Source organism: Acartia tonsa, chromosome 7 (genome assembly GCF_053477335.1).
Source record: "Acartia tonsa isolate MP-2025a chromosome 7, ASM5347733v1, whole genome shotgun sequence".
Taxonomy (NCBI): Eukaryota; Metazoa; Arthropoda; class Copepoda; order Calanoida; family Acartiidae; genus Acartia; species Acartia tonsa.
The window spans coordinates 15,106,004-15,131,769 of record NC_137266.1 but is presented as its reverse complement, the minus strand read 5'-3'; the positions used below and the strand labels follow the sequence as shown (position 1 = coordinate 15,131,769).

Below are 25,766 nucleotides of genomic sequence, written 5' to 3'. Positions count from 1 at the left end.
CATACCTAGAGACTCTTAGTTATTATTTCTTAGTATTTATTTATCTGTAAGTCATAAACTTAAATATTTATTGGTCCTAAATATTTTTATTATGAGTAGGTAACACTTTTATCTATAAAAGGATGTTTATTTTGTGCAGTATAAATTAAAAAACTCTCAATTGCCATTTTTTTTTAACCATAAGATGTTATTTTTTTACATATTCAAAACATGCCAAATTGTAAAATAAAATTCATTAGGTAAAAACTAATTGTTCATGTGTGTTTCCTTTTTGAAATGGTAATAGCAATGTAGGAGAGCCAAACATCTGATCATTGTCATGATTATTATTTCCATGGTTGTCCAGGAGCCTCCCAGCTAAAATACAAATATAAGTTAGGAAGAGGAACAAGGAGGCCGACATCCCCAAAAAATCCCCCAAAAAACAAAAATCCGGAATCTACAAATTATTCCGCTTTATTTTTGGGCGGATTTTTGTGAGAATCCGAATCAGACCAAAAATTGGGCAGAATGCCAACCCTAGTGGTAACAATACGAAATTTAAGTCTATTTTTTTTTTAAATCAGCAACCAAGAAAAACGGACGGACGGACATGTTTTGTGTGTGGAATTGTGGAATTTATATAGAATTAGCCACTTAAGAAATCATATCGATAAAATATTGTAAAAATATACAATTACCTCTGACGCGACAACCTTTTGTGTCTGGTTGTCCGCAGCCGAGTTGGCGGCCTGTCTGCCACACACAGTTAGGATACACACCAGGAAGGTTAGGGTCGCCACTATCACCTCCCATGGCTGGCTAGCACAGAACTCACCATGGTTCCGAAAAACCTGCAAAAAAAAACATTTAATTTCATTTTTGAAAGTGACATGGTACAAATTAAAAATCTGATTGAATCTGACAACATCCAGGCGGAGCGAAGCTCAAAAATTAAATTATGGATGGACATCTAGAAAATTAACGATAGAGCTGTGTCATAAAATAAATTAACGAAAAAAGCTATCCGTTTGTGACGGACGGACGGACCTACCCTAATTATAGAAAAGCTTCGCTTTTAACAATTACAAGTCCTGCCGCATACCACAGTACCTTAACGTAGAAATAAGAAAGAAATGTAAATTTAAATTCGTTTAATTTCATTCATAAAGTGAAACCTTAATAATTGGATACCTTGTAGGTAGTTACTATGGGGTTCTGTTTTTTTTATGGTTAGCAATCCGAATCCAGAATCCGCCCAATTTTTAGCCAATTTGAAATCCGAATCCGGAATCCGTTTTTTAATAGCGGATTCAGATTCTTAATTGGTAGGCTAAAATTAGCGTCTTGAGTTTTTTCTTTCAACTCCGCCTTTTTGAAGGCAAATATTATCATCATTCATTATATATAATTATAATATATTTTTAAAATCTGGTTCGATTCTCGGAAGTGAATTATAGGGTAAAGCGGGGCGATCTCGGTTTTGAGGTGAAGTCGGTATTTTTTTGACCACCTTCATTAAATGACATTTTTCTCCATGTTCTAATCGACTGACAGAAAAAAACATAAAATCAAATTTGTTCCTTATTAAATTGCCTACAAATAAGTATGAAATGAAATTTTTGTGAGATTAATTTTTAGGGTACTTATTGGGTCTTAAAGTCGGACGACAAAAAATTTTTTTTTCGATTTTTTTGCTTCGGTCGGAAAAACGGTAAGTTGGACAAAAACTGGTAAGAGCGAGAGCTTAGACGTCTTCAGGGGACTTATTAAGAATCTAATAGGCTATCCATTTCCGTTTAAAACTTTAAAAAAGCTTGTATAGTTTTTTCTTAAATCGACTAAAAGTGAAGCGGGGCGAATTCGGTTTTTTCACTTTTTATACTAACTTTTTCAATTTTATATAAAAAAGTGAAATTTTCGAGAAAAAAAGTCAAATTTCTCGTACTTAGAAAAAATTTATCTTTTTTTGTAGAAAAAATTGTCAGATCTTCATAATTTTTTTTGTGAATGCTCTTTATTACATTTAGCAACTTTAACCTTTAGGGCATGCTGTAATTAAATCACTATGTCATAGGTTTTTTGAAGCTGGAAAATCGACCACAGATTTTGCCAAACTTTTCTCTTTTTTTCAACTTGATTTTTTTAGGAAATTTTGCAAATAGAACTAATTTTTTTTTGGCCAAATCTATTCAAAATTGCCTGAATTTTAAGGATCAGGCCTTTAAAGTCATAAAAAGTTATTTTTTCTAGTAGTATTTTTATGTTTTTTATCAAAAAAAAATTTCGAAAAAAAGGCAAATTTCGCGTACTTCGGAAAAATTATTTTTTTTGGTAGAAAAAATTGACCTATCTTAATAAAATTTTTTGTGCATACTCTTTATTACATTTAGCAACTTTTACCTTTTGGGCATGCTGTAATAAAATCAATACGTCATCGATTTTTTGAAGCTTGAAAATGCCCTACCGACTTCGCCTCAAGGCGGGGCGAAGTCGGTGCCGTTTTAGAGATCAATTTTGACAAACTTCCCAATGTCCTAGGTTTACGTCCCTTTAGGACCTAATCGACTTTTCCGAGATCTTTCTACTGGTCTTGGTCCCATTTAAAAAAAATAATTTTTACGATTTGCAGGTTCAAAAAACCGAAAAAAAGACCGAGTTCGCCCCGCTTTACCCTAGGTAAAATAAATCACAAAAACTTTTAAAATTTATAATAACGCAATAATCTAGGAATCGATCAAGCAATACATCCAATAAGCAAATCTTGATGAAACTGGGTAAAAATATGTTGAATGTGAACTTATTAAATCCCTGAAAATTCCAGCTGTTTATCTTGAAAAGAAACTAAGAAAATCAGGTTTTCCAAAAACGTTTCATATGTTCAGGCGGACATTTCAAATTATAGAGTAGGTTCGCTACTCATATATAATCTGTATATTATTTTAGTTTGATTCCTAAATCTATCCTTAAGGATTTACCTATTTCTCAATATATCTGTCTAAATTCTTGATTAAATAATAGTTGTATTTATATAATAAATAAATCATAACGCAATATCATTACAAAGGCTATTATGAAAGGAAAAAAATGTACACACCTTTAATAAATCAAATCAAAATCTAATTTTGTGATTTACAGAACTTTCAAAGTTTTCATCTTGAAATATGTCAAGGATTTAAGGATAGAAATCTTTAGAATTCTGTAATTTACAATAATAACAAGGGGGAAAAAACAAGGTCACGACGACGACGGGCCAACTTTGAAAAAAGGCAAAAAAAAAATTCGGTAAATTACCAAATAGAATAATACCAAATAATAATATCGATGCTATGTTCAGATTAAATGTAGGATTTAAATAACATATCTTTTGCAGAAATCAGCAACCTAACTGCAACACCAGAAAAGTCAGATGAAATTTTTTATTTGATTTACCTATGGCTTTAAGTATTTAAGCACATGATCATAAGAGTTTAATAATGTAAAAAGCTTCACATAAAGACTATTTACAAGTTAAATCCTAGTCAGACTTTTCAAACAAAAACCCTACTTAAACTTTTTATTTAGAATGAATTCATTTTAGAAAGTATCCTTACATAAGTGTTACTCAATACCTAAATAATGAAAACAAAAAACTGTCTATTAATCTTCCAATTAAATATTTTGCTAGGGTCAACTATATAATTTTCAAATAATATTCATTTTTTTAAAAGTAAAGAACTTAAGTACTAATAAGGAATTTAGAAATTAAAGTACAGAAAATTTTACCTAATACGTTTTCAAGAGCATAAATCAATCTAGAATAAAGATATGCAATGGCATAATACAATTTAGATAGATTTACATACACCTTACTTCTTTGGTAGAAAACCATCTAATTACTGCATAGAAATTATTTTCATAACCAGGTTACATTATTGGAAGGACCAACCAACCAACCAATTGGAAGGATCAAAAACTTAGTAGTAGAGTAGCTACTCTACAATTATGAATATAAGTATTACATACCTTTCTAACAGTGGTGGTGAGCATTGTGTTGTTTGAATCCTGGTGATGACTGGAGTGGGCACCTACACACACACGCACAGGAGTAAGGGATAAGTCAACAGCCAAAAATAAATCCAGGAATTTGCTCTTAGACAACACAGAATGGATGGTGAGATTTGTAAAACCTAATCTCAACTTTATGATTTAAAATTGTAATAATCGGGGCTTTCCCTTAAAGTGCGTATTAGCAAAACAAAGAACGTAAAAAAGGGATGGTAAATATTTCTTTGCATAACCCCTGCGAAGGGGAAGGGGGCTACACTCCGCTGGGGATACCAAGTGCGAATTATAACCTAACCTAACTTAAAAAATAAAGAAACATACAAAAATACCCCCTTGCAAGGCCTTGCTTTTAATTTATTTCAAAAAAAAGGTTGGACGGAGATTAAGAACGTTTATGAAAAACCTCTGGAGAATAAAACTAAAGAAAAATCAACGAAATATTCCATTTTCTTATCCTGTTACTCCTGACCTGAACCTGACTGCTTCTGGTTGCCTGGATTACCAGGAATACCACCAAGCAACACCTGAAATACAAATTAATATATCAAAATAGGTGTTTCATAATTATAAATCACATTAAACTAGTCAAATAATCAGTGTTAAAAAATGTAGGTATTTTTATATATTTCATCAAGTAGCGCAACAATAAGTTTAGTATGTAATTGTAAGTACATTATAAATTCAGAAAATCTTTATAATTAAAAAAAAAATACATTAAACTCAGAAAATTCGTATTAAAGTACAAAAACCTTTTCCATATTTTTTATAGAAAAAGTGAACATCTACAATATGTAAAATTATGTTAATTTAAAAAGGACAGAGATAGAATTATTGAAAAAAGAACAATAACATGCAGAACAGAAAAACAACAAGTTTTTTCTTTATCATGAGCAAGTTTTAATCATTGTTTTTATTTAAAAATACAAATCTCTGTTCTTAAATCTCTAAAGTACAGCGGATCTTATTCATCTAATTACAATAATTCACTGGTTTTTTTATAATTGTAATTATAAGTACACATAACTGAACTTCATCAAAATTGACAGCCTTTTTTGAAGAAAAAAAGTTAAATTTTAGTCGTAAAAAATCGTGTAGGCTTTTTAAAATAAGGCAGAAACGTTTACTAATAATGTAAATTTCTTTAAACTTTATTTTTTAAATAAAACAAAATTATAGGACTTATGTTTGGTTGTTATTAGAAGCAAGTATCTAAACAAAGTGTTGTAAAAAACATGATCCCCAATTCTTTTATATTAACTTTTCATAATTTAACTCACTATGGGCTACAATTCTATATCAAGTGCAAGTTTAAAAATAAATGATATTCATACTTTTTAAAACAAACAAGGAATATATTGTCCAATAGAAGCGTAGCATTTACAAACATACAAACACAAAAACAAATGTTAGCAAGAGTGTCAAAGCTTTTTTTCGAGGATGGATACAAAATCTCGACAGGTCAGGCAAATACTAATTGAGTGAGCACCAAAATTTTTTATACTCCTCTAAAAGTGTTTACCCCAAAATTTGATTTGGGGGGGGGGGCGGGGGTAACTAATCCCTCGGGGGGGGGGGGGGGTGGGGGGTGGGGGGGGGGGGGTTGAACCCTTGAAAGGGAGAATCATTTTGTTAGAAAAAATTAATACATAAAAAAAGGCAGTCCTCTTATTCTTTAAAAAATTATCAAAATCTACTCAACAAAACATCAGACGACTTCCTTATATAGCAGCTGAGAAAATATCATAAATATACTAGTTTAAACGGACGGGCGGACAAACATTAGTTATTAAGTAGCTAAAATAAACAATTGGCATGTTCTAGACCAATGTGTATTTGAACACCAAAATTGCTTTTAATTAGCTTTCTTTATGGTAACAAAGTGTACACTATTTTTTATGCAGTCATTTTTAGAAAAGTTAGATTAAAAGCTGTTTACAACCAGAACTGTTTAGTGTTTAATCATGAGGTTAAAAAATGATCAAACTATAAAACACCTTTGATATATGCTGAACAAATTGTAGGTATATTCTACATATTTCTTTTCATCTTTTGTTTGACAAAGACCAAGGTACTTTTTTACCCCCTCTAATGCTTTTATGAAAAGGGAAATTAAATTGCTGTTGTTAATGTGGTGAAAATAACATTTTACAATTTTCTGTGATTGTTTCAAACAAACAAAAAATAGCAGTTCTTGAGAGAAGCGGATTGGGGGGGGGGGGGGGGGAGTGTAATCAACCTTCCAATATAAAATAATAATCTAAAAAGAAAAGAAAAATTGTTTTTTAGAGAGGGGGGAGTGTCCCAGAGGTCATTTTTCTTGGGAGAAAATTGAATAACCTTTAAGAAACTTCACTTCACTTTAAAGTAGAAACATGTCCAGCAATTAGCGAGATCAATCAGTGCATACACATAGGTATACAGATACACACATAAACATCATATTACTTTTTATAACAGTTGTTGATTGCTTTTAGAAAATTTAATTTTTTGGGATATATAATAAAGAATAGAAAGTTTACATTTATATCAAACACTTGAACAGATATATCTTTTTACTTATTTTTCTATTTAAGTATATAAAAAAAAACTATATTTGGTTGAAGCCTAATTTCCACTTTTTTCCCGAGAGTGACATGATACAACAGAAACAAAAATGAACAGGGAATCCCGAAAAGAAATTTGTTGATGATGGGCGACCAAAGGGGCCCCCTCAGAACTGACAAGGCGATGCATTGTGTGATGGCCATTATCTTTAGCAGTGACAGAGATATTAATGCATGAAAATAATCAATAGAATAAAGAGTACTGAAAAGAATATACTTATTCAAGTGCAAATTAAATAATATGCCAAAATTTGATCAATATATATAATGAAATAAAAAAATTACAATCTATATAACAGGTGAAAAAGTGTGTATTTTGTATAAAAGTGAATGATATACATATAATTTAAAACAAATGTTCATAGATTAATAAGATTATTAAAAAAAACTGTTTGTTAAGAATTTTAATTCAAGTCCTTTAACTTTTGAGTTCTTTTAATATTTTAAATTTAATATTTTAAAAGCAAAATCATTGTCTGTAAATATTACTCGAGTACCTAATTAATCTATAATACAAAGTAGAATGATGTCTGTCTGTCTGACTGTCCGTCTGAAGCTTAAGATCTCGGTAACCACTGTACCAATCGGATTCTACTCTTCAGGGAATATACCTACTGGTCCTGTGGTGGTTTTAGGCTATTTTCTTGGGGGATGGGACACCCACAACCCCCCAAAAAACAAAAAAATCCCTCATTTTTTTTTTTACAAATTTCAGCTCAACTTTTTTATCATCTCTTGGGGCAAAGCCGCTAGTCAATTATAAAACTTTAGGAACCTGATTTTTTGGTAATTTAAAATATTTTTTTCAATGTTTTTTGGTACCTAACTTATACGATACATTGATGCTATCTTAAACATTATCTAAAAATTGTACCTCAGCATAAAGATTCAGGGAGTAAGGGAGGGGACAATGGGCAATTAATTCAATATAAGAGTTATCAAAGAAAGGGCATGAAATCCAGTTTAATCCAATAAATTAGTAGGAAATTATAAAGGGATTGTTAATTGAATAATAGATTTCCATAGCGTCATGTAAAGTGAAATCACAACTTGTTTTTGATGAAATATATTGAGGTTTTTTGGTGTGATTTTTATATTAAAAGATTATTGGACCCGGCCGGCTTCTAGCAAGAATATGACTGCCCCTTTTTATTCTGTTTATTTCCCTTGCCCCTTTCCCCCACCTCCCTTCTCCCCGTCTGCTACATTCCAAACTAACAAAACGAGTGTTTATTTCCCTTCCCCCCACTTCCCTTATCCCATCTCCCCGTCTGCAATATTCAAAACATACATAACGAGTAGCGGCATTCTATGCGCAAGTCCCCAAACTCAGTCAGAAACTGCTAAATTCTTGCACATTCCCTTTGAGCCAGTCCCCAAAGTCTGAGACTCCTAAAAATTGAATATTCGATCCATTGTCCCCTCCCTTACTCCCTGATAAAGATTTCCAAAGCATTTAAATCAATCATATAATATTGTATATATATTAAGATTATTTAATTAATCTTTAACAATAAAAAAAATTAAAAGTTTATAAAGGATGTATTAATAAATCTTGTTTATTAATTATAATGAAGAATATCAATAAATCACATAAAACCATATAGTTTGGTCTAGACGCATTATCAAAACTTTAATAAAAAGATATAAGGTAGGAAAAGCATGAAAATAAGTTAAAGTTTCGTTTAAAGTTAATAATTTCTTAACATACCTAATATGCAGAAAAACAAAACTTTTTGCACCTATTACTGATTATATTTCTATAATGAAAAATAGCTTTTAATTATCTTAATGTGAAAATTAGGAAATGATTGAAATTTTTGATTTCAGCATTTAAATTCAATAAGATTTTATCAATTAGAAGGAAATAATAAATAAACACTTTTTACCTATCTATTTAAACAATGAAGTACACAATTTAACATTTTGTAATGTCGATATGTTCTTATCAAATTAAGATAATATCATGTGATAAAATACATTACAAAACATTTAAAATATGTTGAATGTCTTTAAAAATAACAATGACAGTAGGTCATAGTTGAATAGGTATAAAATGATATTTCTCACTAGCGGCTACGCCCCCAGAGGCCTCTAAAGGGAACTAGATGGAAGGGAGGTGGGTGTAGCCGACCCTCCACTTTCCATTTTAGTTTTTAAAACAATGTAAAAATGTTAGGGAGGGGGCGGAGATTGTTTTTGTTCTAAGGAGTCTCCGGTACACTCCCCCAAAATAGTGTTAACCTTTAATGGACCTAAGAGAAGCTTCACTGTAAAGAAGAACCATATCGGTTCAGATGTTAGCAATATCCATCGGTATACACAGACAAACATCCTGTTACTTTCAAATAGTCATAGAATTCGGACGGACAAAATGATCTACCTGTGCAGGAATGTAATGGTCTTTTGGATAGAGAAATTTTAAATTACAAATAATCAGCCTTAGAGCGTTTCTGAATGACATACAGACATAGAAATAAAGATCTGCCTTGCTTCTAAACTCCTTTAGTTGTCCAATAAAACACAAATATAGCCTTTGTTATATACAGTTTAAGTTATTTTTGCCATTGGATAAAAAGAAATTTAGAATTTCTTTGTTATAAAATGAAAAACTTTCCCTTTGTGATGTAAGAAACCATTAAATGTAAGAAATCTAGGCTTTGAAAGCTATAAAATAGGTGTATGTGTATAAATAATAATAAAATAACATTACTTTTTTAATCATTTTCATGATGCGTGTTCACAGGCAGTTAGATTCCCCCACTCTCACACACACACACAGATACAAGAACAAGAGCCTTGTTAAGGATCACAACCAATACACAAAACTGGACCCAAAATATTTTCACTATTCTTCAACCCTTCCCAAATTTGGATGGCTACACCCTCTCCCCCTCCTTTATCTACATAAACATCCCCCTATTGTCCAGCATCCCCCCCTAATATTTCACTGTACATATTTCTTACAAGTCTTTCTCTTTTTCAGTATGCATAACATATCAGGCGATTCTTAAGGATTTTGATACAATAAAATTACATTAAAACAATTCCAATTAAGACTTAAATTTTACTATCATATTAAAATGCCAGGCCTATAGAATTGACATTAAGGCTGTGTTGTTACTAACCCAATAGTTTATACTTTAGTGCTGCATAGGTATTGCCCCCTTACCCTGCCTTTTTCCCTTCTTTCCAAGCTATGGTTGTATGTTGATGTACTTGTAAATAGGCCATCCATTATATAATACATAGTATTTAACATTCCTAAGCAACTTGTACCTACACAATTCTATATTTAGAAATTAATCATCTAGAGCCAATTAAGCAAATTTCTTATCCAAGCCCAAAGATGAAACTTCTTGAAAGAAATTACACCTCCAATATCATTGTTGTTTTTGTCATTAGATTGTTAAAAGTTTAAATTTCAAAGATATTCTGAACTGCATAGAATACAAGAAAACCATTTTACATTAGTATGCCATGTTACGTATTAATAAAGGATGCATATTTGGGCATCACTTTATTAGCTGATTTGATACAAACTTGCATAAAAACAAGGGATAGACAATGGATGATAAATCAATGTACTGAACCTCCTATTATGAAAATTAAAAAGTACCCAATCAGTAGATTAAAATTATTTGTTGAAAAGTTTGAGCACTATTAAATCGTAACATTTCATCAAGATTTTATAACAGCTTTTCTCGTATTCATTTGAATCCGGTAAATAGGAACCGGTTCTCATGAATACGAAAAAACTATGTCTAGCATCGTATTATATCCAGTTTTCTACAAATATAGAAATGTACAATCATAAGATTAAAACCAGTTTTTTTAGCCGGTGCCTTCGGCACCCCGGGGCTAAAAAAACTAGTTTTAATCTCATAATTGTACTTTCTATATCCGCGGAAAGCCGTTTATAATACAATACGAGAAATAACTATTAATTCAACGAGAGTACAAGGCTGTAAAACTTTGAGTACCCGTATGTTTTACAGATACAGTCCAAATTGCCTGGAGAAAAATCTAATGATTATATCAGGAACTATTTGTTTTATTCAAGTTGCTTTTATTCCTTTTTTTCAAATTGCTTTTTTATACCTAGCTCCTATACAATGAGTATCAGCTTAAGTTATTAAAGTGTTAAAACGTTTGATCTTGAATTAGGTTTGTAATGTTTGCATTGCACTTTTCAATCAATTAGGTTCAATATTCTAGGTAATCCTTTGACGTTTTTAGGCTATTTTATTCAGATTTATGTCGATCTTGGGCTGCTATTATGCGATTTTTCTAGCCACTCTTCGTCACTTCGAATACAGAACCCCTAGATGCATGCTATGGGCGTATACACTAGTGTTTTATATCATAGTAATAGGATGTATGTCTGTATAAATGTGAATGCATGAAAGTTTTGTCCGCTATCAGGATGAACTGATAGGTTAACAATTTCAGGTAAGTTAAGTATAAATTGGCCAAAGCAGGTGTTAGCTGTTTGAAGAATTATGTCAACCACCCGTTGAGATATGCCTCAAAACATATCTACTACAAAAATAAGATGTAGATATAAAGCACGACACTCTCAGCACTTTATATAAACAGGAAAAATCATGTATGAAGCCCCTTTGAGAAATAAAACCCCCGTGGGGGATCTTTTGCATTTCTCTCCTATAACCATTTACCTAATAGACAATTTTTTTTAAAAATTTGATTTAGTTAAAAAATTTCGAGTTATCCTACCTATTAAATAAACGTTTCATAAAAAATAAGGACAAACCACGTAAAGAGTCAAACAAATATTAAAATAAAATAATTAATATATACGTAATTTGCGTACAAAACGTACTTTAACCGTACGCACTAATGTATAAAAATAAGGTCATAAAGTACAACAATTAATAATTGTATTAATATAAAATTATATTAATTAATCTATTACCAAAAAATAAAAAGAAACAGTTGTTTAAAAGAATTATTCACAAATGAAGTAACAAAACATGTCCTTTCATTTTATTAGAATTTAAGTAGAAAACTGACGAAAATCATCGCTTTACGAAAATCTAAATGAAATCAGCTGTTTTCTTTCCCCTCTCTCCCTTTCCCTTATCTAATTTGTCCCTGTTTAGCAGACGGAGTTTCATAGTAAATAATATAGAAACATACTATACAAACAAATAATTATAATTTTAGGATATATATTTCAGCAAATATGATAAGTTTAACCTTTGAAATATTATCAATTTATCATATTTATTACAGACAAAGAACAAAAAAGATATTATATGACATATAATGTCAAAAATTCTAATTTATTTTTTACAAGTATTATTCTATTTTTTTACTACGTAGGTTATTAATTTTGACTTTCCTTAAAAAATGACGACCTTTGTGTTAATGATAAGAGAAAAGTGCTTGTTATGTTTTGAAATAAAGTATGCCATTTAATTGCGTTCTAGCCTACTTTTTTCATATCTAAATTTCTCTTTTAATCGTACGAGTTTTAGAGATTTTTAACTCGCTAACAATTATATCTAGAGAGGGAGGGGACACTGGACTGTAAATTTTACTAGTACCCAAAGTTTCAGAAATACGTTCTTTCATAATTTTACAAAATATAATTAAGAAGATTAAATTTATCGTTCATTGTCTTATCACCCAAGATTTTAAGATCAATTCCAATTATATTGATATAAGGAAAAATATTTTTTATAAAATAAAATTGTAAGTCTTCAAAATTTTTTTATATATTTAGGGGCATTTCTTCTGCAACTATTTTGGAAATGTATAATAGGCCCTTTAAAATTTGGATGGTGCATTTAGCAAACATTAGAGGAAAGGGGGGAAGGAGGGACTCAATACACCCCCAATTCTAAAATTCTTGTTCTTAAAGGGGCTTGCAAAGAATATTTGAAAACACAAAAATTTGTTTTTAATGTAACATAAACCTGATTTTTTAAGTTGTAAAACGTGAGCTTATTAATGATGAAAATTTCATAATTTCTTATCTACAAATATAGTCTCGTGATAAAATCTTTAGTTAATGGCTACAGAAACAGAGAGGTGATAAAAAAATACAAGTTTTATTTAAAATATCCAAACCATGGTTAGCCCATCAACTCTCGCCTTAATATTTTTAAGAAGGAATTTACCCCATTTTCTATAATTAGGGTCGGTCCGTCCGTCCTTCCGTACGTCCATCTGTCCTTAACGGATAGCTTTTTTCGTTAATTTAGGCATGTTAGAATTGTCCTTTGCATGGTGATTCCTGTAGTAGTAAGGTACGATTTAGAAAGCGTAGCAAATCTATAATCACTACCAGAATGTCCCTACGTCCATTTTAAAGATGTTATTTTTTTACTTTTTTAACAAAAAAATTAAGTCTTAAAAATGTAAGTATGTCCATAAAATTATCCTGTATCAAGAAGTTTTTCAACAAATTTACTTAAAATTTTGCTTTGACTCTTATATACATTTATATTCTGATTATTCAGTTCTGACACTATACAAGTGTTAATGTCCGTTTGGCCTACCGTTTTAGAGCTTCGCTTTTATGGATGTTGTCATCCTTGTTTTGAGGAGGTTAAGGCAGGTGGAGAAAATACTTAATCAAAATCGTGTATAAGTACTCCTTTGATTCAATATATGTTGTATGTAGGTGGTTGAATGTTTGTATATAGGTATGTATGTCCAATAAGATCTCTCAAAGTTAAGGGTGTTTTTTCTGCAGAGGAGGGTGGGAGGTGTTACCCATCTCATAATAAAAAGGAAGGATGAAGAAAGAGACAAAATTTTGATAGACTAGGAAGAGATAAGGAAAAAAGAAAGAGATAGATAGAGAGAGAAAGAATTGAGTTTGATGACCTTGTTTAAATCACGCAATTCAAAATACACACACACACACACACACACACACACTCACATTTACACACAAATAGAGATAGAGTTATAGAAAAACAGACACGTTTGTTTGTAAAAGGATAAAAAATCAACGTAACTGAACATTGAAAGGAGGATTCCTAGGACAAAAAATGCAGACATCAATAGCACAGCAAGATTTGGTGAATATTTTAATTTATTTTCTCGCATTCATTCGAATCCGGTGGATAGGAACCGGTTCTCATCCATACGAAAAAACTATGTCTAGCATCGTATTATATCCAGTTTTCTACGAATATAGAAATGTACAATCATAAGATTAAAACCAGTTTTTTTAGCCGGTGCCTCCGGCACCACGGGGCTAAAAAAACTAGTTTTAATCTTATAATTGTACATTCTATATCCGCGGAAAGCCGTTTATAATACGATACGAGAAATAACTATACTAAACACTTTTCCCTGTTTTTGAGGCTAGGATTTTTACATAAAATACACATATGTACATATTTATATGTATCTATGTCTCGGGAAAAAAATCTCGTAGTATTTTATTTTACAACCTTCTCGTACTTTTTACAACTTTCTAAACTATACACGCTATTTTATGTTTATGTCTATGTTTTTAACTTAATTATTATGTTTAACTTTATTAAATTACTAACGGCTACGCCCCCCCCCCCTAGAGGCCTCTAGGAGCACTTGGGGAGGGGGGAGTTGAACTTGATAACCAAATTTTTTATTTAGATTTAAAAAGAAAAAGTAAAAAAAATTGTGGGGGAAAGGAATGGCCACCCCCTCATTTTTATTATAAACCATCCCATGACCTATAAGAAGCTACCCTGTTAAGGAGAACCTGATCGGTTCAGCGGTTAGCGAGATCCTTCGGTACAAACACACAGACAAACATCCTGTTACTTTACTATAAGGATAGACATAAAAGCAAGGAAGCTTAAATCCAAACTCATATATGAAAAAACTTGCTATGAGAAAATATAAAAATCCTATCTACTAATCTATTTAGGTGTTTGTGTGTGTTTCTTGGAAGATCTCAAAAATGGCTAATAAATACATATACGATACAGACATACAATTAATATACAAAATTTTAGGAGGAAATTTTAGGGCGTTTAATGCTCCATAAAATTACAATACACTTATGTTTAAAATTCATACCATCTAATTTTTGCTGTTTATAAATGGATATAGGATATAAGTGGATATTAATTGACATTTGTCATTAATTAAGCCTGTTCTTATGGACCTAATTTATTGGACAGTTCGTTCATCCAGTAAGAGGGTGGGGATGAGGTAAATTGGGTGGATTTGGGTATCATTATTTTGGCCACCTGCGAGCATCACTTTATCAGAGTACATGGTAATCGGGTGCAACATCCAAGTAAAAAAATATATCATTTTGTTTTTATTACTTCAAGAACAATGAACAAAAGCTACTTAAGAATTTCATACGAGTCTACGACAAACTTTTTTACATTATAAAGAAAACTAGCGGTTTCGCCCCTAGCCTCTAGGGGCTTTGCCCCTTGAGGTAATTTTTTTTAAAATAAAAATTCTGGTGCTGCGCACCATAGTCTCCCCAGAATTTTTTTTTTTTTTTTGGGGGGGGTAATTTTCATTTTATGGGGGGTTGGGGGTGTACCACCCACCCAAAAAAAAAAGCTTAAAACCACCACAGGACCAGTAGGTATATTCCCTAAAGAGTAGAATCCGATCGGTTCAGTGGTTACCGAGATCTTAAGGGACAGACGGACAGACAGACATCATTCTACTTTGTATTATAGATAATCTACAATGTCTATAACAAACATTAGAAAGTTGTATGTTTGTCTGTCTGTTCATCCGTCTGTCCCGATGAAGCAATAGAACACAAAACAGAAAGGGTAGCAATATAAATAGCGGATAGACAAAGGTTATTCTTGGATTATTTAGAAGATGCACTACGCATAATAAAAATACGTCGGGTTGAACCGGTAAATGTTGGCGCTATCTATTCTAGCGTAAACTTAGATAGAGATGCGTAATCTCAAGAAATTAATAATTTTTAGAAATAATTGATCATAGGTGGATTCTTAAAAAAAATTGCCCCACTAATCGCTTAGTGAGGCAAAGTTGTTTTCGTAAAAAATCCACTAAAATCACATTAAAAATCTTACAAAAACAATTTTGCCCCACTAAGCGATTAGTGGGGCAAATTTTTTTTAAGAATCCACCTGAGATAACTTTGATTTTGGTACATCCGCAATGACGATTAACAAAATTAATCCTTCTATAGATTAAAATTACTGACTGATAAGTGCAAGTCTGAAAATAACCACTGAGATTTAATAAAGTACCCAAAGTTTTTAAGCCAACAAATGAGAGAAATTAATCAAAACACTTTGAGGACCCTTCCTTTCTGAAAATTATGATACTTAATATTGCTAAAGAAAGAAAGTTTTAAATCCAACATCAACATGTTTAAAATATACGTACAGACATTCCTGTAACGATTATAGAGTTGCTACGCTTTCTAAATCCTATCTAACTACTACAAGAATAACCATGCAAAGTTTGAAATCGATAGGACAATTCGAACATGCAAGAAAAAAGCTGGACGGACTGAAGGACCCTAATTATAGAAAAGCTTCGCTTTTAAAAATGAAATAGGAAGGGTGGAAACGTTCAAACAAAAAAATTCATTGGATGAAATTTTGTAAAATATAAAAATATTTTAGTTTTTCTGATTATCTGTATCTGCCCTAGAGCGTAAAGTTCTGTTATAGAGGGTTGGAGAAAAAGGATACGGCTTTATAGCATCATATTCTTGTATTATCAGGGCAGCAGAGAAAAATACAGGGATTTTAAGGGATAAGACAAAAATGAAATTAATGTACATCCACAAAAATGATAAAAATTACCCCTTAAAAATTTAAACACCAACTGCAATCAAGATTTAATTTTATAAAAAAAAATACCCAAACTTTTTTGCAAACAACTTTGAGTACTAGTATAATTTATAGTCCTATTTTTATGTATCAATAAAAATCCATTGTACTATCCATGTTTCCATAGTTGTTGAGGTTTTTAAAAAAAGGATATGGTTTTATAGCATCATATGTATGATGCGGTGCATATATTTTCTTTAGTACAGGGCTGAAGGATGATATTTTTTAAAACAAATCTATAGTATAGATGTATTTACAGATAACTAAATCCCTCCCTCTTTAATTGAGCTTATTCGTCTGCTACCAAATTATTTTCTGCTACTTGGCTGTGTTAATACACACCATTGGTTGATATTCAATGACCCAATTGAGAGGCGGCACTAGTACAGTGCGATGGGGAGATACAGTTATTTAACCCTTTACCTCTCTAGTGTTTTGCTCTAATTTTTATCACATGTTAAATTGATTTAAAAGGCATTAAAATTATTCTAAACGTTAGCAAAATTATATGAATATTAAGTCAAGTATTTTTAAAAGCGAAGCTTTTCTATAATTAGGGTCGGTCCGTCCGTCCGTCCGTCACGGATAGCTTTTTTCGTTAATTTAGACATGTTAGAATTGTCCTATCGATTTCAAATTTTGCATGGGGATTCCTTTAGTAGTTAGGTACGATTTAGAAAGCGTAGCAACTCTATAATCATTACCAAAATGTCCGTACGTCCATTTTAAACATGTTGATTTTTTTACTTTTTTAAATAGCTTTTTTCGTTCATTTAGGCATGTTAGAATTGTCCTATCGATTTCAATTTTTGCATGGTGATTCCTGTAATAGTTAGGTACGAGTTAGAAAGCGTAGCAACTCTATAATCATTACCAGAATGTCCGTACGTCCATTTTAAACATGTTGATTTATTTTACATTTTTAACAACAAATTTGTATGTGACCTAATTATCCGATTGGTCTGATTTTTGGTATACTGATTCCTGGGACAACAAAGTACAATATTATGAGCGAAGCAACTCTATAAACAAGTCCTAAAAATGTAAGTATGTCCATAATCATTATTATTTTCAACAAATTTACTTACAATTTTGCTTTGACTCTTATACATTCGCATTCTGATTATTCAGTTCTTACATTATACAAGTGTTAATGTCCTTTTGTCCTACCGTTTCAGAGCTTCGCTTTTATGGATGTTGTCATCCTTGTTTATCATTAATTAGTTCTAGATTGAAATAAAGTTCCGTTAGTTAGACTTATAAGGCAAACTAAATATTTTTAGTTTTACTTATATAGAAAGCTATGTAAACCTATATAAAACTTAATATAATTACAGCTTAAAAAGAATTAAAATTAAAATTAAAAAAGAAAAAAATATTCAAATTTTTTTTTTTAAACGTATCTCCTAGCCCTGGAAAGTATCTTTATCCCGGATCTTTAGCAACACACAAAACTTTAAACAATTAGCCGGATAAATATACATATGTATATGCGAGCAGATATTCTGTGTGTGTGTGTGAGTTTGTGAGTGTGTGTGTATGTGGGTGTGAGTGTTTTCATGTTTAAAAAAATCTGCTTTGGTTATCATAATCGATGTATTATTACTTGGATGTTGCACCAGATTTTCATTTACTCTAATATGGCGACACTCGCATCTGGCTAAAATAACGTAATCCCCCATACACCACTTTTATCCTTTCCCTTTACCACAACCACTGGATGAAAGAACTGACCGATAAATGTGGTCCATATAAGCAACATTGACGACAAATTTTCCCCTCTGTTTATATATATTCACATATTCTATTTATATTTATTGTTAACTTAATTAATATTAACCTGAAAAAATAGCCTAAAACTTAGCAGGTACCATTATTAAGCTTCCCAAAAAATTCCTAATCGCTTCAGCCGTGTACAAGATCTTACTGGACATCTATTATATACATCTTAAAAACCCCTGCCTTTTCTCCATTAAAGTCAGTTAAAAAGAATCGTTAGAATATAGATCCCTATTTTTGAAACATCTCTACACATGCCCTGAAGGCCTTACACATCCTTGTGCATCTTTTTTAAGGTCCATACACACATACTCACACACTCACACACACACACACATACTCACACACTCAGACACACACACATACACACTCACACACATGCACGCATCACGAAGCATCTTTGGAATGTAAAGAATGTTTGGATGTGTTGCCTCCTTCTGCAGGCTGCACCACCTCTTCTATTTTGATTACACCACGAGCAGCAACCCCTTACTTGAGCAAGTTCCGGCTCAAATATTTTTGGGTGGTAAATATTGTTATGGTTTCATCTTCCGGATGGTTTGTTGGCAAATCTTAAAATGTTCTTTTACACCTTTTCATATCATATCAAACCTGGAGGAAGAGGACTGGTACCCAAAGTTTTATATACACGTTATCTCATTCGTTGGCTTCAAAACTTTGGGGACTCTTATAACATCTTGATTGGTTGATACCAACTTGCAGTGTCCAAACTTTTCAACTGTAAGTATTTTAAACTATGTAATAATGGGTAAATTTTTATTATTATTTGGGGGACTTGTATTAATTTAGTGTCTATTGACATATCCCTCCAAACATAAATAAATATGAAATTGTGTATAATTTCAACCTCTCTATAAAATAACTGGCGGTATCGCCCCTAGACTCTAGGGGCTTTGCCCCAAGATGTAATTTTTAAAAATGGAGATGCAACCACTAATACATTAAAAAAATAGGGGGTGATTTTTTTGTTTTTGGGGGGGGTTGTGGTTAGCGGAAAATAGCATAAAACCACCACAGGACCAGTAGGTTTATTCCCTGATGAGTAGAATCCAATCGGTTCAGTGGTTACCGAGATCTTAAGGGACAGAGAGACAGACGAACAGACATCAAGCTATTTTATATTATAGTTGATTATAGATGATATTTTGTTAGAGTAACAGACGGCAAGTGAAATTTTGTTTGTATTTGACAATTTTTACAATTTTTACTATAATATAAAAAAAGATTTTACAAATATGATACCAAGACATTAAATATATTTTAGAAAAATGCAATTAATTTTTTAGCTTTCAATTCAAATTTAACCTTTATGGCTATAAATAAATCTTTTTATAATAGATTTTCAGTAACAATTCTCAATATAATTATACAGGGCCTATATATTAAGAAGCTTTTTAAGATTTTGAAGGAGAAAAATACATAGACTACTCTAATATTTTCAAATCCGCCTTAGAAATGATGAAAAAAAGGACTGGGGAAAAGAGGGATTTAGGAGAAAAGGGAAACATAAAATGGTAACGGTAAAAAAGAATCAAACTTATAGAGAGCCAACTTTTCAGAGAAACATATCAATATTCCGAAAAACAGAACACAAAAATAGGATTTTGTTTAAGTTGAAATTTAATTTTATATATTATTCTGATCTGATATTTTTAATTGTAACTAACGGCTGCGCTTCTACGGCTAGGGAACTGCATTCGGAGGGGGAGGGGTGTATAGGAAAATTACCCGAAAATTAATACTACAGCTTAGAAATTAAGTAGCCTAAATCCTACCCGGGACATTATAAAACTTCAAAAAAAACTGAAAAATAAATCGGTTTAGTGATTATTGATATCCTTACAGAGATTTGAAAAAAACTTACTACTTTATATCATAGAATTAAATGTCCTGTACAAGGCATAAATGTGAAGTATAGTTTAAACCACACACACAAAAATAATTAATATTACGCAGAAAAAAAGTGTACTTTAGCATATGTTTAATCAAGTGGAACCTGTAGCTAATCAATTAAAAAATCAAATTTTAATAATTTGATATCATCGGGTTTTAAAGTTTAAAAAAAATTGACAATCTGAATTCAATTGAAGTATGTTATTCCAATTGTAAATATAAAGTTTTTAAATGTTAATATTTTTGTTTTGAATATTATTTCCCCTGTCCTGAGGCAGACAAGATTAATTTGACTTTCTCTTTACAATTCAGGTTTTTTTTCTTTCTCTATGAAACTTATTTCTCTCTTTTTCTCTTTCTCTTTTTTAAATTCTTCATGTATAGTCTTATTATTTTTCCCTTTTTCTTATTTTTACTTCATTTCACATTTCTCTTTGCTTGTTTTTTTTCACTCACTAAATATTTTGTGTAGCATTTAGTTGAAAATAAGCAAATTATGCCAAAGGACAGTTCTATGATGATATGATACAATATGAACACAGTAAAGTTTCTGATTGGCCTACGTTGTAAATATGCTGTTATGCTACAATGACAGCTAGGCCTTCAATATATGTGTGTAAAACGTACTAAACCAAATGATAAGTAGGTCAAATATGTTAGAGAAAACTTGGTTGGCCTATATGCTTAGTCTAATTTTCCTTGAAACAATTGAATCAACATTTTTTTTATAAAAATAAAAAATAAAATTAAAATCATCATTTGTTAAATTTTTTTAAAATTATAACTTTGATCTATTAGATAGATTTGATAGATTCTATTATATTATTTAAGAACCCGCTTATTTGTGATTTTTTCTACGATTTAATAATGAATTTTATCAAAATTAACATTGAAAATTATCCAAATAGTTTATGAATTAACAATCACATGTTCAGGTATTACTTGTTTTTTTTAAACTGACACAAATTTCAAAGTCATCTTTGACAAGTTCACTTTCACTGAAGAAATGCAATATATTGGAGCAACCCCTTTTTAGAGCTGCTTCTGCACTTGGTAATAGCTTTTTAAATGTACTCGAATACAATACTTGGCACTTAATACTTGTACATTTAGCGACACTTTTTCAAAATATAACCTCCTTTTCATGCTTGTGTTCTCTTTGATAAAATTTGTTGGTGCTATTTTAGGGTTTTTAAAAAACAAAAATATGCACAAATGATTAGTGCATGATAACGGTCATTTTGATGTACTTGTAGACATTATGGAGCCATTAAACACATTTACTTCAGACTTTTAGTCTAGGTCATCATAGAGATAATTCACTTCTAAGGATTCTATGGAAATAACATAACAGTAAAAGTTATGTATATTGTATATCCCTCATCAAATTGTTCTATAGTTTTAAAGAACATACAAGCAAGTTTTATTTTATACTTACATTGTATGTTTTAAAACCACTAAAAATCTGTAGGTAAAAAATAAGATTTTGTAGTATGTATCAGTAAAGAAAATGTGTTAATTCCCAAGTAAAATCTGTTTTGAATTTGTTTGTACTTAGTTGCTGCAATATGTAATTACTAATTACTATTCTGAAGGACGTGGGTTGAAAAATACATTCAACATAAACCATCAATATCTGTTGGAAGAAAATATAAAAAAAAGTATAACAAAATGCTTTGCATTTATTTTTCAAAAATTCTCCTAATAAATAGAATTTTTAGCTACACAAAATTGTAGTAAAATTTATAAAAAATCTTACTTCTTTTTGATATCTTTATAAGGACAAGTAAGAAAAAAGATAATTGAACATAAAAAAGTTGCATTTTTTGTGAAAAAAATATGATAAAAATCACGCATCCAAGTCATGATTTTAAATAAAGATATGGTTCAATGAAAGAAAAAAAATCTTGAAACAAAAAAAGTACTTATCATCATTTTGAGAATCTTTGTCAGTTTTGACAGTTTTAAGTATAAAAATCAGGTAAATTTTTTAGGAAAACTGAAGATATAAAAGTTGTCAAAATAAACTTTACATAAATCTAGATACTGATTAATTTGGTACAATGATTTAATTTTGGGGGGGATTCTTTATCTATTTGTGAAATATAATAACCCAAAAATCCTTTATTTAAATCTAATTTAAAATCTTATTTTCAATCTAAAAATCAGTCAAAATGTACAAAATAAACCTTTTTTATTATTATTAAATATTACATAATAATTTCAAACAAACTTGTAAATAAGAAAGATAGTTTTTTCAAAGAAAACAATTTGATTACCTAGGAAATTAGAATTATTGTTTAGTTAACAACAGATTAAAATTAAATTTAGATAAAATAAAAATCTATATAGGAAAGAAAATAGATATCTTAGTTACTCTAAAGAAGGTATCCTAACTTTTGTGATATTTGTTACTTCAAAAATAAGAGGTCTACAAAAAAAAAACCGATTACATATCTAAATTTTATGGATCATTTTACATCTACTAATCACTGAAAGCACCGACTAGCTGTTTTTAAAAGATATCACAAAAGTTAGGACACCTTCTTTAAATTATTATGATATAAGTCCCTATCCACATAGCAAAAATATAAAAAAAAAATGTCTAAGCAATTCTGACTAAGCAAAAAATCAAATGACTTCATAGAATTTTGAAAAAAAGTTGTCAATATTTTTCCTAAGAAATAAATAAAATTGTCCATTTTGACATTTCTTTTGTATTTTTTGGTAATCAAATTTCTTTTTGGTAACTGTCAAATCAAAATTATTGATAAAATGAAAATGCGTAATCAAAATGTTAATCAATTCATGCCTATATTGATCTATATTGATTATTAAGGAATTAAAAAATTAAGAGTAAATAATTTAATAAACAGATTGATATTACAAAAGCTGCTCTACTTATTAGACATATAAAAAGTGTGACAGTTTTAAAATTAAAGCTCTAATGATAAAGTACGTATTATAAACATAAGCTCTCATTCGTTGGCTCAAAACTTGATGGTTGGTTCAAACTAGTCATCCAATAATTTTGAAACAAAAAATGGTATTTATGTTTATCAACATTGGGAATGTACATCAATTGTCTTCTCTCTTAAGTTCCTTGTTAAAAATTTTAATTACATTAAAAATAAAAATATAATGAGTTAAAATCTTTATTTTTTTTTTAAATGTAAAAAGTTACAGCCAGTCAAAATTATGGATAGAAAAAATTTGATTTATTTACTCCAGAAAAAGAAAAAAAAATATATTCTTACCGTGTACTTAGATATAGAGAAGCTGCGCTCCTCTACTCGGCTCTTCTAGACACGTGCGTGTGTACGGCAGTGCGTGTCTCTGTGTGTGTGTGCGTCTGTGCGCGTGGGTGGGCGCACAGTGGATTTTAAGGTGGTGCCACACAGAAAAGCAGAAAAAATGCTTTTAATATTTCAATGTTTTGGTAAATTTTCACAAAGCTATATCACCATTATGATAACAATTTTATTATAAAAAAAAATAGTTTTTTTTCAACCAAAAAGACAAGGGGAGGTGTTGTGAGGAGAGTAAAAAATTAGCTTGGAGGTGGGCAGACAAAAGCCCTTTCCGTCTGGGTTGACTTTACCCTACTGCGCGGATTCATAGCATTATAGTCAATAGTTCATCACAATACAGGGACACAGGGATGACACAAAGAAGGATAAACAAAATTACCCCCCATGATGATGTTTGAAATGTTGGATAAACTAGATAATGCTTATTTTTGGGAGAAAAAGAGATGTATGTTGAAATGAAAAACATTGTCTTCTCTCTCCCTGATCAAGACATCTCTCTCTTTCTCTCTCACTCTCTCTTTCTCTCTCTCACACTCTCTCTTTCTGTATGGATCTCTCTTTTTTCAGCCATCTCTCTCTCCATACATTAATCTCTCCCTCCCCTTGTGTATTTTAGATGGTTTTTAAGCTTGGCAAACTTACAAGTGGAAAAAGTTCTTTCAAAAAAAAATTGCTAGTAAAAAAAATCATATTATATTAATAAAAAAATAAACTTCTATTAAATAAATGAAGTAAAAATTTTATAAAAAAAACATATTATGAACATAAGTACTTTTAAAAGCATTAACTAATTTCATCTTTTTTTAAAACCTTGAATGAAACTGATTTTGATAAAATATTCTTCAATGTGATATATCATATTATATAAAATATTGAATGTTCGTTCATTAAGATCTTAAGATGGTTTCAGGATATCTTTTTAAAGATTTAATTTGATTTGTTTTAGGCTATTTTTCTGTCCACACCCTCAACCTTTGAATACAGAGCTTATGATTGCTAGGGGCATAGCCGCAACCAATTTTATAAACTTGAACACTTGTACAATTTACTGTCGCAATTTTGCTGTCTCTTATGTGTCGACAGATCTTTTATCCCCCCCCCTAAACCCCCTAAAAGACCACTTGTTAACCCCTCATATCTTTTTTTCAACCATCCCCCATACCTCAAACTTCGACCCACCTCCCTTTGTTTATATTTACAGAAACCAATATAAAAATTTGAATTGTGAGTGTATGTGTGTGTATATATGTATGTGTGTGGATGAAAAGGGAGTGGGGTGGTGAAAAGGGGAGTAGGGCAAGTGTTTTAGTCATGTATGTGTGTGTGTGTATTAGGAACCCCCAGGATATTATCAGTTTCAAATTTAACAAACCAGATCATAATATATAAACTACAAAATGATTCTCTTTAAATTTAAATTTTTATTAATCTCTTTACATGCAAAAAAGCATTTTATTATTTAAAAAATTGTCAAAAGAAACAAAATAAGGGGTTTTTGGGGAGGCATGATATCAATATTGTGGTAATTCTTAAAAATAAATATAAAAATGTTTCTCGTATTCATTCGAATCTGGTGGATAGGAACCGGTTCTCATCTATACGAAAAAAATATGTCTAGCATCGTATTATATCCAGCTTTCTACGAATATGAAAATGTACAATCATAAGATTAAAAACAGTTTTTTAGCCCGTGCTTCGGCACCTCGGGCCTAAAAAAACTGGTTTTTATCTTAAAATTGTACATTCTATATCCACGGAAAGCCGTTTATAATAGGATGCGAGAAATAACTATTATGTAGCCAAAATGATTTTAGTGGTCTATACTTTTATGGAGCTAAAGACGAAGACAAAACTGCATTACTTTTGTTTCACTTTTGATTCCTGTGAGGAAGATGAGAGGAGAAGTGGGAAACAAAACCCTTAAAAAAGAGATAGAGAATATGACGCCAAAAGAGGTGCAAAAGTAATGCAGTTTGGTCTTCATCGGAGCTAAAAATCTTATTTTTATATCAAGAAAATTAAAAAAAACTTTATGGAGTCTTGACATACTCAGGGAGGAAGGGAGGGGACAATGGGCAATTATTTCAATTTTATAGTTGTGACACTTCAAGGTTGAAAAACCAGATAATTCCAGATAAAACGAGTATTTCTGATAGTGCAACTTTTATTGGAAATTTATTCATTTTTTAATTAATTTTAATTCAAAATGCACCATCCCCCAAATTCTACTTTACTAATAGCCTCTGATTATCAAGATAAAGAACTTGGTAGCAATTCATTTACTAAAGAATATTAGTTTTAGAATTTAGCGTAGAAAA

The 25,766-nt window shown here is 30.7% G+C and overlaps 1 protein-coding gene across 9 annotated transcripts in view; it reads right to left on the bottom strand.

Moving 5' to 3' along the window:
• Hmgcr (HMG coenzyme A reductase) overlaps nucleotides 1–23,741 on the bottom strand; it is a 49,351-nt gene extending 25,610 nt beyond the window's left edge. For 4 of the 9 annotated variants that reach the window (XR_013881354.1, XR_013881353.1, XM_080167681.1 and 1 more), the window contains exons 1-5: nucleotides 9,343–9,369; nucleotides 4,496–4,550; nucleotides 3,985–4,046; nucleotides 681–833; nucleotides 270–357 (exon numbers count right to left, since the gene is read on the bottom strand). Coding sequence is in view for 7 of the 9 variants with exons in the window: in XM_080167681.1 (XP_080023807.1) it covers nucleotides 270–357; nucleotides 681–833; nucleotides 3,985–4,046; nucleotides 4,496–4,550; nucleotides 9,343–9,360 (376 nt within the window). In the remaining 2 variants the exon portion in view is untranslated. Of the gene's footprint in view, nucleotides 1–269; nucleotides 358–680; nucleotides 834–3,984; nucleotides 4,047–4,495; nucleotides 4,551–9,342; nucleotides 9,370–11,565; nucleotides 11,692–23,394 lie in introns of those variants that run through there. The other 5 variants (XM_080167687.1, XM_080167685.1, XM_080167686.1 and 2 more) reach the window with 5 other exon arrangements.
• Nucleotides 23,742–25,766: the final 2,025 nt, after the last annotated feature.